General features: G+C 43.9%; 1 protein-coding gene across 4 annotated transcripts in view; it reads right to left on the reverse strand.

Moving 5' to 3' along the window:
* The window catches only part of LOC110521502 (DNA-binding protein RFX2), a 77,871-nt gene that overhangs the window by 11,164 nt on the left and 51,482 nt on the right, over positions 1 to 15,225 (reverse strand). Inside the window, exons 5-10 of one of the 4 annotated variants that reach the window (XM_036968419.2) lie at positions 9,657 to 9,924; positions 6,694 to 6,768; positions 5,173 to 5,354; positions 4,889 to 5,008; positions 3,370 to 3,491; positions 2,984 to 3,102 (exon numbers count right to left, since the gene is read on the reverse strand). In XM_036968419.2, coding sequence (XP_036824314.1) covers positions 2,984 to 3,102; positions 3,370 to 3,491; positions 4,889 to 5,008; positions 5,173 to 5,354; positions 6,694 to 6,768; positions 9,657 to 9,924 — 886 coding nt within the window. Of the gene's footprint in view, positions 1 to 2,983; positions 3,103 to 3,369; positions 3,555 to 4,888; positions 5,009 to 5,172; positions 5,355 to 6,693; positions 6,769 to 9,656; positions 9,925 to 15,225 lie in introns of all 4 variants that reach the window. The other 3 variants (XM_036968418.2, XM_036968421.2, XM_036968420.2) reach the window with 3 other exon arrangements.

Raw genomic sequence — 15,225 nt, forward strand, 5'->3', positions numbered from 1 at the left:
GCGCCAAAGTGAATGAATATGAATGTGTATAGAGATAATTAATGCTTTGCTTGTATGAAACAAAATGTTCCGAAAATAAGGCGCTACAGAGGGTAGTGAGTACGGCCCAGTACATCACTGGGGCCAAGCTTTCTGCCATCCAGGACCTACAGTGCCTTCAGAAAGTATTCAGACCCCGACTTTTTCCACATTTGTTACGTTACAGCCTTAGGGCGATTCCCTGATCCACCTCTACGCAGACGACACCATTCTATATACTTCCGGCCCGTCCTTGGACACTGTGCTATCTAACCTCCAAACGAGCTTCAATGCCATACAACACTCCTTCCGTGGCCTCCAACTGCTCTTAAACGCTAGTAAAACCAAATGCATGCTTTTCAACCGTTCGCTGCCTGCACCCGCACGCCTGACTAGCATCACTACCCTGGATGGTTCCGACCTTGAATATGTGGACATCTATAAGTACCTAGGTGTCTGGCTGGACTGTAAACTCTCCTTCCAGACTCATATCAAACATCTCCAATCGAAAATCAAATCTAGAGTCGGCTTTCTATTCCGCAACAAAGCCTCCTTCACTCACGCCGCCAAACTTACCCTAGTAAAACTGACTATCCTACCGATCCTCGACTTCGGCGATGTCATCTACAAAATAGCTTCCAACACTCTACTCAGCAAACTGGATGCAGTTTATCACAGTGCCATCCGTTTTGTCACTAAAGCACCTTATACCACCCACCACTGCGACCTGTATGCTCTAGTCGGCTGGCCCTCGCTACATATTCGTCGCCAGACCCACTGGCTCCAGGTCATCTACAAGTCCATGCTAGGTAAAGCTCCGCCTTATCTCAGTTCACTGGTCACGATGGCAACACCCACCCGTAACACGCGCTCCAGCAGGTGTATCTCACTGATCATCCCTAAAGCCAACACCTCATTTGGCCGCCTTTCGTTCCAGTTCTCTGCTGCCTGTGACTGGAACGAAGTGCAAAAATCGCTGAAGTTGGAGACTTTTATCTCCCTCACCAACTTCAAACATCTGCTATCTGAGCAGCTAACCGATCGCTGCAGCTGTACATAGTCTATCGGTAAATAGCCCACCCATTTTAACCTACCTCATCCCCATACTGTTTTTATTTATTTACTTTTCTGCTCTTTTGCACACCAATATCTCTACCTGTACATGACCATCTGATCATTTATCACTCCAGTGTTAATCTGCAAAATTGTAATTATTCGCCTACCTCCTCATGCCTTTTGCACAAAATGTATATAGACTCTCCTTTTTTTCTACTGTGTTATTGACTTGTTAATTGTTTACTCCATGTGTAACTCTGTGTTGTTGTCTGTTCACACTGCTATGCTTTATCTTGGCCAGGTCGCAGTTGTAAATGAGAACTTGTTCTCAACTAGCCTACCTGGTTAAATAAAGGTGAAATAAAAAAATAAAAAAATAAAAAATTGCTTAAATAAAAAAAATATCCTCAGCAATCTACACACAATACCCCATAATGACAAAGCGAAAACAGGTTTATAAATGTTTGCGAATTACTTTAAAAAATATATTTAAAAAATACCTTATTTACATAAGTATTCAGACTCTTTGCTAGGACACTTACCACAGGTGGACTCCAATCAAGTTGTAGAAACATCTCAAGGATGATCAATGGAAACAGGATGCACCGGGGCTCAATTTCAAGTCTCATAGCAAAAGGTCTGAATACCTATGTAAATAAGGTATTTATGTTTAAAAAATGTAATACATTTGCAAAAATGTATAAAAACCTGTTCACTTTTTCATTATGGGGTATTGTGTGTGTGGATTTCTGATGATTTTGTTTTATTTAATGCATTTTAGAATAAGGCTGTAACATAACAAAATCTGGAAAAGGTCCAGGGTTCTGAATACTTTCCGAAGGCACTGTACATGTAAAAATGACCTCGACTAACCTGTACCCCCACACATTGACTTGGTATCGGTACCCCATGTATATAGCCTTTTTAACTTTTGTTTATTTAGTAATGTGTTCTTAACTATATTTCTTGAACTGCATAGTTGATTAAGGGCTTGTAAGTAAGCATTTCACAGTAAGTTCTACACCTGTCTACATCGGCGCATGGGACAAATAAAATGTGATTTAATTTGAAACAGAAAATCTACAGCTGTATTTCCACTGAAAGCAGGGTCAGGAATAAGTTCTTCCTGGACCTTCACCTTGATTTGTCCTTTGTATGCTTGTTACCTTTATTTTACATAGTACATTTAATTTACCATCAATAATCCTCCTAGTATAAAGTTAACAGATGGTTGTTTGCTCACAAAGAGAAAAGCGCATAAACATTAAACACACAGAAACACAGAATCACTCTGTGAGAGTGACAGAAATGCGCCGGCCAGACAAAGGCAGGAGCCCATGTGCCTGTCCAATGACAAGGCAACACAAAGGCCCACGGGGAGGCGAGCACAAAAAGACACCAAGATGTCCACCCAGCGCGCTGAAAGGTTAATTGGCATGTCTTGAAAGCTGAGCTGAGATGAAAGGAGGCTGGAACAAAAGGAGCGTGGTGTGGCTGGACAGAGGGAGGCCACGGATAATATGATAAACCCACGGCTTCAGTGCTTTAATTAAGCTTTTCAGGGCACCTCTCCCTTTCGGTCTCTCCTTCTCTCTCTATAGCTTGGAAAGTCCCCCAAAAATGTACATTAAACATTTCACCACCCCCTCCCTCATCACTGTATCCCATCCAGGGAGTTGGTATTCTCTTCGATCACATTCAACAGTAACTAAGGATGTGTTCTAGCACCAGCTCTGAAATATCGTTTCCCCCATACATAATTTCATCAAATTTGCAGTGCCGTCGACTAGGACAGGATACCTGTTGAGGGCTGCAGTCTATCGCTCTTGCTGGAAGCGCCTGTTTCACCAGACCAGACCACTCCAGAGCAGTGCAGAGTTTGCAGCTAGTTGGCGCTGTGTCCACATACCTCACAGTGGTCCCTGTACAGGTTCTGCAGCTTCTTCACGTCATTCATGTTGATACGCTCGGGGAGGGGCTGGGTGCCCAGGTCAGGGGTGGGGAAAGGGGGCAGGACATGTGACACATCTGCGGACACAATGACACACGGTCAAATCCCAAACAACAACAAAGAGGTGTTTAATAATAATGTGAAGCGACATAATTCAATCTTGCATCCAGTGATTAAACTGGGCTGGCCATACCCTAGGCTACCATGCAAGCAGTCTAAACACTTTTTATCATTACTGTTTTATCCTCAGTGTTCACAAACTATGGAATTAATGTTAGCTCTGTTTTGGTACAGAGGACCTGATGGTCTCTCAGTGTTACAGTGTGGCCAGCGGAGCTCCTTACCAATGTACTGCTGGTGGTGCTGGCTCTGGGCTGCCACAGACTGCTCTGGGGTGCTGGCTGAGTGCTGGGAGCCTCCTGACAGGCTGTCTCCCATGCCATCCACCTTCTGGAGGGGCTTAAATCTGCGGAAAGGGGAGAGGGCAGCACAGCTATGTTGGGTGGGGCTGGGAAGAACTAAAGGATGACTGGGAGAGGACAGGAAGCACAAACGAGGAGAGGAGAGAGTGGAGAATAAAGGCAGGTGTGAGGTTAAATAAACCATGTATCTGAAATGAGGATGAGTGCACCACTTCACTCCATTGCAGAGAAGCATTTCAAAATCCACAAAAGTCATTTGGGCAGAGGCAGGGGACATGAAGTCAAAATGTTCAAAGGATATCAAAAGGAACTGGATTAACTTCTTGAGTGTAGGGGGCAGGATTTTTGTTTTTGGCAAAAAAAACATACCCATTTGAAACTGCCTATTTCTCAGGCCCAGAAACTAGAATATGCATATAATTATCAGATTAGGATAGAAAACACTCTAAAGTTTCCAAAACTGTCAAAATATTGTCTGTGAGTATAACAGAGCAGATATTGCAGGCGAAAACCTGAGGAATATCAAACCAGGAAATGCTGTTTTTCCTGAAAGCTCTCTGTTCCATTGGATGCCTTGCCTCCATTTAAAGGGATATCAACCAGATTCATTTTCCTATGGCTTCCTCAAGGTGTCAACAGTCTTTAGACATAGTTTCAGGCTTTCATTTTGAAAAATTAGCGAGAAAGATAACATCGCGTCAGTGGATAGCTGGGTGTTGGCAGAGTTTTGCTTGCGCAACAGAGTGGGGCAGCCATTGTCTCTCCCTCTCCTATTGAAAAAGCGACAGTTCCGGTTGATATATTATCGATTATATATTTTAAAAACAACCTGAGGATTGATTATAAAAAACGTTTGACATGTTTCTGTGGACATTACGGTTGCGATTTGGAATTTTCGCCTGCGATGTCGTGACCGCTCAAGCCTCTGGATTTCTGAACATAACGCGCCAAACAAATGGAGGTATTTTGGATATAAAAATCATCTTTATGGAACAAAAGGAACATTTATTGTGTAACTGGGAGTCTTGTGAGTGCAAACATCCGAAGACCATCAAAGGTAAGCGATTTAATCTATTGCTTTTCTGACTTTTGTGCCCAATCTACTTGGCTGCTAGTGTTTGTAATATTTTGTCTACTGAGAGAGATGTTCTTACATAAACGCTTGTTATGCTTTTGCCGAAAGGTTGTATTGAAATCTGACACGCCAGGTGGATTAACAACAAGCTAAGCTGTGTTTTGCTATATTGCACTTGTGATTTCATGAAAATGAAATATTTTTAGTAATTTAATTTGAATTTGGCGCGCTGCAATTCAGCGGGTGTTAATGAAAATGATCCCGCTAAAGGGATGGGTGCGTCAAGAAGTTAAAGCTTTGGCAGACAGAATGGACAGATGAGAGAGAAAGAGAGAAGAGGTGGAGGATGTGAGCGGGAGGGTTCACCTCTGTTTCTGGTGCATGGGTTGCTGTCTCATGGCCATGTACTGAGAGTCCTCTTGCAGTCTGTTGAGTGGTGAGTCTGGCTTCAGTCTGATGCCATAGTAGTGGTACTTGGAGTTGCCCCTGGAACAAACAGGAACATGGGGGGTTAATAAGGAAATTGTAATCAGCTTCGTAATCTGTTTTATCATCATCAGAATAAATCCTCACTATCAGCATCAATCAATCTTTCTAATCTATCATTAACATTATCCTACACCTGCTCTTCATCACCATCAAGGTCATACCTAGTGCCGAGGCGGCGGGTCCTGAGGCCCATGAAGACGGAGCGGATGAGTTTCCCAAAGGAGGCAGCGTTGACAGGGTCCAGTTTCTGCTCCTGACAATGGCGCAGGTAGTGGTTGTAGAGGGAGCTCCGGGGCAGGCTCACCCCCTCCGCTGTCTCATAGTTATCCAGCAGCCACTGCAGCTACACACACACAGCACAGAGACACACAATCAGTCACCTACTGGACACCTACTGCTGCACTCTGATCCTCACAGTACCACAGAGGAGGCTGGTGGTAGGAGCTATAGGATGACGGGCTCATTGTAATAGCTGGAATGGAATAAATGTAACGGTATCAAACATAAAAAATATTGAAACCACTCGTTTCCCTCCGTTCCATTAATTCCATTCCAGCTATTACAATGAGCCCGTCCTCCTATAGCTCCTCCCACGAGCCTCCTCTGCAGTACCTCCATCCTGCAGCTGTCTGCCCAAGGAGAGGGAGAGCACTGCCTTCTATTATCAAAGGACAGCAGAAACACACACACACACACACACACACACACACACACACACACACACACACACACACACACACACACACACACACACACACACACACACACACACACACACACACACACACACACACACACACACACACACACACACACACACACAGTGAGTTTAAACATGAGGGTGAGAATTTAGATTTTGGCTTAAACTGTCGGGGGGGGGGGGGGTGATAATTGCTCATTCATTGCCTCATCAGACGACCACATATTATACCTGTCCACTAGAGCAATATAGAACTCTGCTCACCCCTATTCTCCAATAGAGAGGACTTTCCTGTCTGTGTGGATGGTGAATGGTGGAGAGGTAAAGGGATGATGATCGCCAGTTGGAATATAAATAAATACAAGCTGTGGGGATGGATATTTTTCTTCATTAACAGGTTGGCCAGACTGAGTGTGGTAGACACAGCATGAAGTGGACTAGAGACTTGATGACAATAATATGACTGTCAGGAGCTGCTTGATAATATAGAGATTCTAGATAGGTGACCAAGGGTTAAGAGCGGGAATGGAGAAGAACCCCCTAGCGTCCAATGAAATAGCTGGTTTGAATGGCAGCTCTGGTAAAGTAGTTGTTGAAAAGGAGGGAGGGCGTTGTGTGGCTATAACAATCACATAGCAGTCATGATGTGGAGGATGGGGAATCTGAAAATGCAAGAGGTTAAATATGCATAGCTTTTGTCAAGACATGGCCAAGGCAAGCCCAGCCACCAGCAAGTCCCACAATCAACAAGTTGTGGTTGAGCAATAAGCGGCAGCAGATGCAAGGAAAGTCTATGGTCAGACGACAATGTAGTGTTTTATGCCACAGCACCGTGAGGCTAGCATTAGCAGAAGTCTGTCAGTAAGTTCCCTTCAGCAGTAAGAGAAGAGATCTCAGTGACAAGTGGTAGTGTAGCCCACAGCCAGGGAGACAAAGGTGGGTCTTTCTAGTCCTTTTCAAAGAAAGTTCCTGTTTGACTTACATGGCTGTTGAGCAGGCTGCTTTTGTGAGTTGCAATCCCTTCAGACTTTTGGAGGTTTTCAATCGCCATTTCAAGCTAAAGAAAAAAAGGAGCATGCAAAAAAAGAATTAAAAATGGGAGGAAGCAAAAAAGGAGGGAAAAGAAAAAGAGGAATTGAGGTGAAGGGGGGTAGACAGGGAAAACAAAATCACAAAACAGAAAGGAAAGGAAATAAGACGGTTAGCTGCAGCCAGATCTCTGCATTTCTATTACACTCAGTCAGTCTTACGACCAAATTCATTATTGGCTGACAAAAGCATGCAAATGAGGGGGACTCAAGGGGTTAAGCTGCTGACTGAGGCCTTCCTGGTTTGACACTATGCAAATGTATTCCGCAAACAGGGCCACGTCACACCATGCACAGTGACAATGAGTCGACAAATTCCACCTTTCCCCCAAAATAATCATCACACAATGCAAAACATGACCAGTTATATGGAATGGTCAGTCACTGTTGCAACCGATTCAAGACAAGGACTGACTGGCCTAATACAAAACACATCTTACAGGAGATATAGATTTCCATATCATCCCCCCCTTTTCTTTCCGGTTGTTATCCCAAAGGAACCATTTCAATGAATTTACCAGATGATTTAGATATTTTTCTGCGGTATCATGGACTAGAGAAAATAGAAGTTAAACTAGCGGGCATAGCGAATGATAAAACCTGGGACTGGGCTTGCTTTAAAGAGGGGGGGAGTAAAGACACCCACAGAAAGATGCGTGGTACAGTGGCCAAACTTGAGAAGAAAAAGAGCAGGCATCATTCCAAGGCCTTAAAAAGTCTCCCAAGGGCTGTTGGCCAAATGGTAACGAGGCCGAGGGGTTGCTTTGTTTCACAGGGCGCTCAAGTGCCTGTGAAAAACTCTAAAACAAGGCAGCACTGAATTATTTAAGCCAGCCTGTGTCCTGCTTCCCCTGTCTTGCTCTTCCCGTAATGCCATGGGCCACTGGGGAGGTTGAGGCCCACCCCATACTCAGGTTTCCCTGAGGTTCAGCAGATAGGCCAGGCAAGCAGGTGTGATGACAGTCACGCCAGCGTGCGTCACAGCCACGGAAGCGTAAGGCAGGGCAATTTGTCCTTTACGGCAGAGCAATTTGTTTGTTGGTGTAACTAATAATTTAGACACTGTAGGATACTTTAATCCGTACACGGCTTAAAAAGCTGTTTAGTAAAAGCAACCATAAACCATCCCTCGTGTATGTAATGATATGGAATTACTGACTATCAGACATGTGTATTTATTTCTCAATTGTTGGTGCCTATACTACAGTTGAAGTCGGAAGTATACATACACTTTGGTTGGAGTCATTAACTTGTTTTTCAACTACTCCACAAATTTCTTGTTAAAAAAACTATTGTTTTAGCAAGTCGGTTAGGACATTTACTTTGTGCATGACACAAGTAATTTTTCCAACAATTGTTTACAGACAGATTATTTCACTTCTAATTCACTGAATAACAAATCCAGTGGGTCAGAAGTTTACATACACTAAGTTGATTGTGCCTTTAAACAGCTTGGAAAATTCCAGAAAATTATGTCATGGCTTTAGAAGCTTCTGATAGGCTAATAGACATCATTTGAGTCAATCGGCGGTGTACCTGTGGATGTATTTCAAGGCCTACCTTCAAACTCAGTGCCTCTTTGCTTGACATAATGGGAAAATTAAAATAAATCAGCCAAGACCTCAGAAAAAAAATTGTAGACCTCCACAAGTCTGGTTCATCCTTCGGAGCAATTTCCAAATGCCTGAAGGTACCATGTTCATCTGTACAAACAATAGTAAGCAAGTACAGCAAAGGACCTAGTACAGCAAAGGACCTTGTGAAGATGCTGGAGGAAGCAGGTACAAAAGTATCTATATCCACAGTAAAAAGAGTCCTATATCGACAACCTGAAAGGCCGCTCAACAAGGAAGAAGCCACTGCTCCAAAACCGCCATAAAAAGCCAGACTACGGTTTTGCAGCTGCACACGGGGACAAAGATCGTACTTTTTGGAGAAATGTCCTCTGGTCTGATGAAAAATAGAACTGTTTGGCCATAATGACCATTGCTATGTTTGGAGGAAAAAGGGGGGGGCTTGCAAGCCGAAGAACACCATCCCAACCGTGAAGCAAGGGGGTGGCAGCGTCATGTTGTGGGGGTTCTTTGCTACAGGAGGGACTGGAGCACTTCACAGAATAGATGGTATCATGAGGATGGAAATAATGTGGATATATTGAAGCAACATCTCAAGACATCGGTCAGAAAATTAAAGCTTGGTCGCAAATGGGTCTTCCAAATGGACAATTAGCCTAAGCATACTTCCAAAGGACAACAAAGTCAAGGTAATGGAGTGGCCATCACAAAGCCCTGACCACAATCCCATAGAACATTTGTGGGCAGAACTGAAAAAGCGTGTGTGAGCAAGGAGGCCTACAAACCTGACTCAGTTACACCAGCTCTGTCAGGAAGAAGGGCCAAAATTCACCCAACTTATTGTGGGAAGCTTGTGGAAGGCTACCCGAAACATTTGACCCAAGTTAAACAATTTAAAGGCAATGCTACCAAATACTAATTGAGTGTATGTAAACTTCTGACCCACTGGAAATGTGATGAAAGAAATTCTCTCTCCTATTATTCTGACATTTCACATTCTTAAAATAAAGTGGTGATCCTAACTGACCTAAGACAGGGAATTTTTACTGGGATTAAATGTCAAGAATTGTGAAAACATGAGTTTAAATGTATTTGGCTAAGGTGTATGTAAACTTCCGACTTCAACTGTATACCATAATGTTTGATGGACTTACGTAGTCATATCACAATCATTTCAATGACAAACCTACTGGACTGGAAACATTATTCTCCCTACTAAATTCCTAAGTCCTAACAAACAGCAAACAAGGACAGAGTATATGTAACCCATCCAAGGTGCTCACCATAGCAGAGGAGGAGCGGGAAGAGTGTGAGGCGTGGTGGCGACCCCCATCCATGCCCCCGCCGTGGATCAGGTAGGTGCCGCCACCGGAGATGACCTGACTACCGCCCACATCCATGGCGATGCCCACCATGCCGTGGGGCGGCCCGCCGCCGGCCGAGGAGACCACCGTGGTGACCTGGGCACCCCCACCCTGAGAGTCAAAGTAGGCTCCTCCACTACCTTGCCCATACAGCTGGGCCTCAGGGTTATAGGAGTAGGCTGTCCGGCTGGGGAAAGAGGTGCTATAAGGTAAAGGTATGACCTCAGATCTATACAGAGTCACATACTGTAACATTGCATCACTTAGCTTCTGTTCCTATTATATACCCATTGGGTTGAGAGAGGGTACAGTGATTTGACTTTTTCCACATTTTATTGTGTTAGACAGAAAATTAAATGGCTTAAATTTAGATTTTTGGGGTCACTGGTCTACATACAATACCCTATAATATCAAAGTGGAATGATGTTTTTAAGTTTAAGTTTTTTACAAATGAATTAAAAATGAAAATCTGAAATGTCTTGAGTCAATAAGTATTCAAGCCCTTTGCTATGGCAAGCCTAAAGAAGTTCAGGAGTAAAAATGTGCTTAACATGACACATAAGTTGCAATCAAAGTGTTGAACATGATTTTAGAATGACTACCTCATCTCTGTACCCCACACATACAATTATCTGTAAGGTAACTCAGTCAAGTGGGGAATTTCAAAACACAGATTCATCAAAGACCGGCGTCCTTCCGAACTCAGTTGCCAGAGAGGAAGGTAACCGCTCAGGGATTTCAACATGAAGCCAATGGTGACGTTAAAACAGGTACAGTGTTTAATGGTTGGGATAGGAGAAAAGTGAGGCTGGATCAACAACATTGTAGTTACTCCACAATACTAACTTATCTGACAGAGTGAAAAGAAGAAAGCCTGTACAGAATAAAAAATATTTAAAAACATGCATCCTATTTTCAAACAAGGCACTAAAGTAATACTGCAAAAAATTGTTGTCTTGGCTGTGTGCTTAGGGTCGTTGTCCTGTTGGAAGGTGTAAGTTCGCCCCAGTCTGAGGTCCTGAGCAGGGGTCTCTCTGTACTTGCTCCGTTAATCTTTTCCTCGATCCTGACTAGTCTCCCAGTCCCTGCCACTGAAAAACATCCCCACAGCATGATGCTGCAACCACCATGCTTCACCGTAGGGATGGTGCAAGGTTTCCTCCAGACGTGGAGTTTGGCATTCACCTCAATGACCAAGGCCCTGCTCCCCCGATTGCTCAGTTTGGCCAGGCGGCCAGCTCTAGGAAGTCTTGGTGGTTCCAAACATCTTCCATTTAAGATTATTTTTTTTGTTGGTACTCTTCACCAGATCTGTGCCTCGACAGAGTCGTATCTTGGAGGTCTACGGACAATTCCTCCGACCTCATGGTTTCTACCTCACGCACTGTCTACTGTGGGACCTTATATACAGTCGTGGCCAAAAGTTTTGAGAATGACACAAATATACATTTTCACAAAGTCTGTTTGTATGATGGCAATTTGCATATGCTCCAGAATGTTATGAAGAGTGATCAGATAAATTGCAATTAATTACAAAGTCCCTCTTTGCCATGAAAATGAACTGAATCCCCCAAAAACATTTCCACTGCATTTCAGCCATGCCACAAAAGGACCAGCTGACATCATGTCAGTGATTCTCTCGTTAACACAGGTGTGAGTGTTGACGAGGACAAGGCTGGAGATCACTCGGTCATGCTGATTCGAATAACAGACTGGAAGCTTCAAAAGGAGGGTGGTGCTTGGAATCATTGTTCTTCCTCTGTCAACCATGGTTACCTGCAATGAAACACATGCCGTCATCATTGCTTTGCACAAAAAGGGCTTCACAGGCAAGGATATTGCTGCCAGTAAGATAGCACCTAAATCAACCATTTATCGGATCATCAAGAACTTCAAGGAGAACAGTTCAATTGTTGTGAAGAAGGCTTCAGGGCGCCCAAGAAAGTCCAGCAAGCGCCAGGACCGTCTCCTAAAGTTGATTCAGCTGCGGGATCGGGGCACCACCAGCACAGAGCTTGCTCAGGAATGGCAGCAGGCAGGTGTGAGTGCATCTTCAAGCACAGTGAGGCAAATACTTTTGGAGGATGGCCTGGTGTCAAAGAAGGGTAGCAAAGAAGCCACTTCTCTACAGGAAAAACATCAGGGACAGACTGATATTCTGCAAAAGGTACATGAATTGGACTGCTGAGGATTGGGGTAAAGTCATTTTCTCTGATGAATCCCCTTTCCGATTGTTTAGGGCATCCGCAAAAAAGCTTGTCCGGAGAAGACAAGGTGAGCGCTACCATCAGTCCTGTGTCATGCCAACAGTAAAGCCTCCTGAAACCATTCATGTGTGGGGTTGCTTCTCAGCCAAGGGAGTGGGCTCACTCACAATTTTGCCTAAGAACACAGCCATGAATAAAGAATGGTACCAACACATCCTCCGAGAGCAACTTCTCCCAACCATCCAGGAACAGTTGTGACGAACAATGCCCTTTCCAGCATGATGGAGCACCTTGCCATAAGGCAAAAGTGATAACTAAGTGGCTCGGGGAACAAAACATTGATATTGTGGGTCCATGGCCAGGAAACTCCTCAGACCTTAATCCCATTGAGAATTTGTGGTCATTCCTCAAACAAAAATCCACACATTCTGACAAACTCCAAGCATTGATTATGCAAGAATGAGCTGCCATCAGTCAGGATGTGGCCCAGAAGTTAACTGACAGCATGCCAGGGCGGATTGCAGAAGTCTTGAAAAAGAAGGGTCAACACTGCAAATATTGACTCTGTATCAACTTCATAATTGTCAATTAAAGCCTTTGACACTTATGAAATGCTTGTAATTATACTTCAGTATTCCATAGTAACATCTGACAAAAATATCCAAAGACACTGAGGCAGCAAACTTTGTGAATATGTATATTTGTGTCATTCTCAAAACTTTTGGCCATGACTGTAGACAGGTGTGTTCCTTTCCAAATCATGTCCAATCAATTGAATTTACTAAAGGTGGACTCAATCAAGTTGTAAAATACATCTCAAGGATGATCAATGGAAACAGGATGCACCTGAGCTCAATTTCAAGTGTCCTAGCAAAGGGTCTGAATACTTATCTAAATAACCTGTTTTTGCTTTGTCATTATGGGGTATTGTGTGTAGATGGATGAGGAAAAAAACGAATTAATACATTTTTGAATAAGGCTGTAACGTAACAAAATGTGCAAAAAGTCAAGGGGTCTGAATACTTGCCGAATGCACTGTATGCGTCAGCCTAATAATAATACAAATAGGCCCTATTATACACTGCTCAAAAAAATAACGGGAACACTAAAATAACACATCCTAGATCTGAATGAATGAAATATTCTTATTAAATACTTTTTTCTTTACATAGTTGAATGTGCTGACACCAAAATCACACAAAAATTATCAATGGAAATCAAATTTATCAACCCATGGAGGTCTGGATTTGGAGTCCACACTAAACCACACTACAGGCTGATCCAACTTTGATGTAATGTCCTTAAAACAAGTCCAAATGAGGCTCAGTAGTGTGTGTGGCCTCCACGTGCCTGTATGACCTCCCTACAACGCCTGGGCATGCTCCTGATGAGGTGGCGGATGGTCTCCTGAGGGATCTCCTCCCAGACCTGGACTAAAGCATCCACCAACTCCTGGATAGTCTGTGGTGCAACGGAGACCTTGGTGGATGGAGCGAGACATGATGTCCCAGATGTGCTCAATTGGATTCAGGTCTGGGGAACGGGCGGGCCAGTCCATAGCATCAATGCCTTCCTCTTGCAGGAACTGCTGACACACTCCAGCCACATGAGGTCTAGCATTGTCTTGCATTAGGAGGAACCCAGGGCCAACCGCACCAGCATATGGTCTCACAAGGGGTCTGAGGATCTCATCTCGGTACCTAATGGCAGTCTGGCTACCTCTGGCGAGCACAAGGAGGGCTGTGCGGCCCCCCCCAAAGAAATGCCACCCCACACCATGACTGACCCACCGCCAAACCGGTCATGCTGGAGGATGTTGCAGGCAGCAGAACGTTCTCCACGGCGTCTCCAGACTGTCACGTCTGTCACATGTGCTCAGTGTGAACCTACTTTCATCTGTGAAGAGCACAGGGCGCCAGTGGCGAATTTGCCAATCTTGGTGTTCTCTGGCAAATGCCAAACGTCCTGCACGGTGTTGGGCTGTAAGCACAACCCCCACCTGTGGACGTTGGGCCCTCATACCACCCTCATGGAGTCTGTTTCTGACCGTTTGAGCAGACACATGCACATTTGTGGCCTGCTAGAAGTCATTTTGCAGGGCTCTGGCAGTGCTCCTCCTTGCACAAAGGCGGAGGTAGCGGTCCTGCTGCTGGGTTGTTGCCCTCCTACGGCCTCCTCCACGTCTCCTGATGTACTGGCCTGTCTCCTGGTAGCGCCTCCATGCTCTGGACACTACGCTGACAGACACAGCAAACCTTCTTGCCACAGCTCGCATTGATGTGTCATCCTGGATGAGCTGCACTACCTGAGCCACTTGTGTGGGTTCTAGACTCCGTCCCACGCTACCACTAGAGTGAAAGCACCGCCAGCATTCAAAAGTGACCAAAACATCAGCCAGGAAGCATAGGAACTGAGAAGTGGTCTGTAGTTATCACCTGCAGAACCACTCCTTTATTGGGGGTGTCTTGCTAATTGCCTATAATTTCCACATGTTGTCTAATCAATTTGCACAACAGCATGTGACATATATTGTCAATCAGTGTTGCTTCCTAAGTGGACAGTTTGATTTCACAGAAGTGTGATTGACTTGGAGTTACATTGTGTTCCCTTTATTTTTTTGAGCAGTGTATTTCAAAAGTTAAATTCAATTCGCTAGCCTACTTTGTAGGCCGCATGTGCTGCCCCAGAATCGCATGTTCTCTTCTGCTTTCATGGTATGAACGATGTGCGTAATTCCAGTCCATATAATACAGTACAATACAGTAATACAGTTCACACTCGAAAATATTAGTCTACAGGAACTAGATTAATTTATTTACCCAAGAGAGCATTTAGCTAGCTACATCTATGGTTTTCCTGTTTTTCTGTTATCCATAATGTGCAGTAGCCTAAATCATATACACTACCGTTCAAATGTTTGGGGTCACTTATAAATGTCCTTGTTTTTGAAAGAAAAGCACATTTTTGTCCATTAAAATAACATCAAATTGATCAGAAATACAGTGTAGACATTGTTAATGTTGTAAATGACTACTGTATCTGGAAACGGAAGATTTTTTATGCAATATCTACATAGGCGTACAGAAGACCATTATCAGCAACCATCAATCCTGTGTTCCAATGGGACGTGGTGTTAGCTAATTCAAGTTTATAATTTTAAAAGGCTAATTGATCATTAGAAAACCCTTTTGCAATTATTTTAGCACAACCAAAAACTTTTTTTCTGATTAAAGAAGCAATAAAACTGGCCTTCTTTAGACTAGTTGAGTATCTGAAGCGT

The sequence above is a fragment of the Oncorhynchus mykiss genome, chromosome 4, assembly GCF_057628025.1.
Source record: "Oncorhynchus mykiss isolate SJ-2025 chromosome 4, ASM5762802v1, whole genome shotgun sequence".
NCBI lineage: Eukaryota > Metazoa > Chordata > Actinopteri > Salmoniformes > Salmonidae > Oncorhynchus > Oncorhynchus mykiss.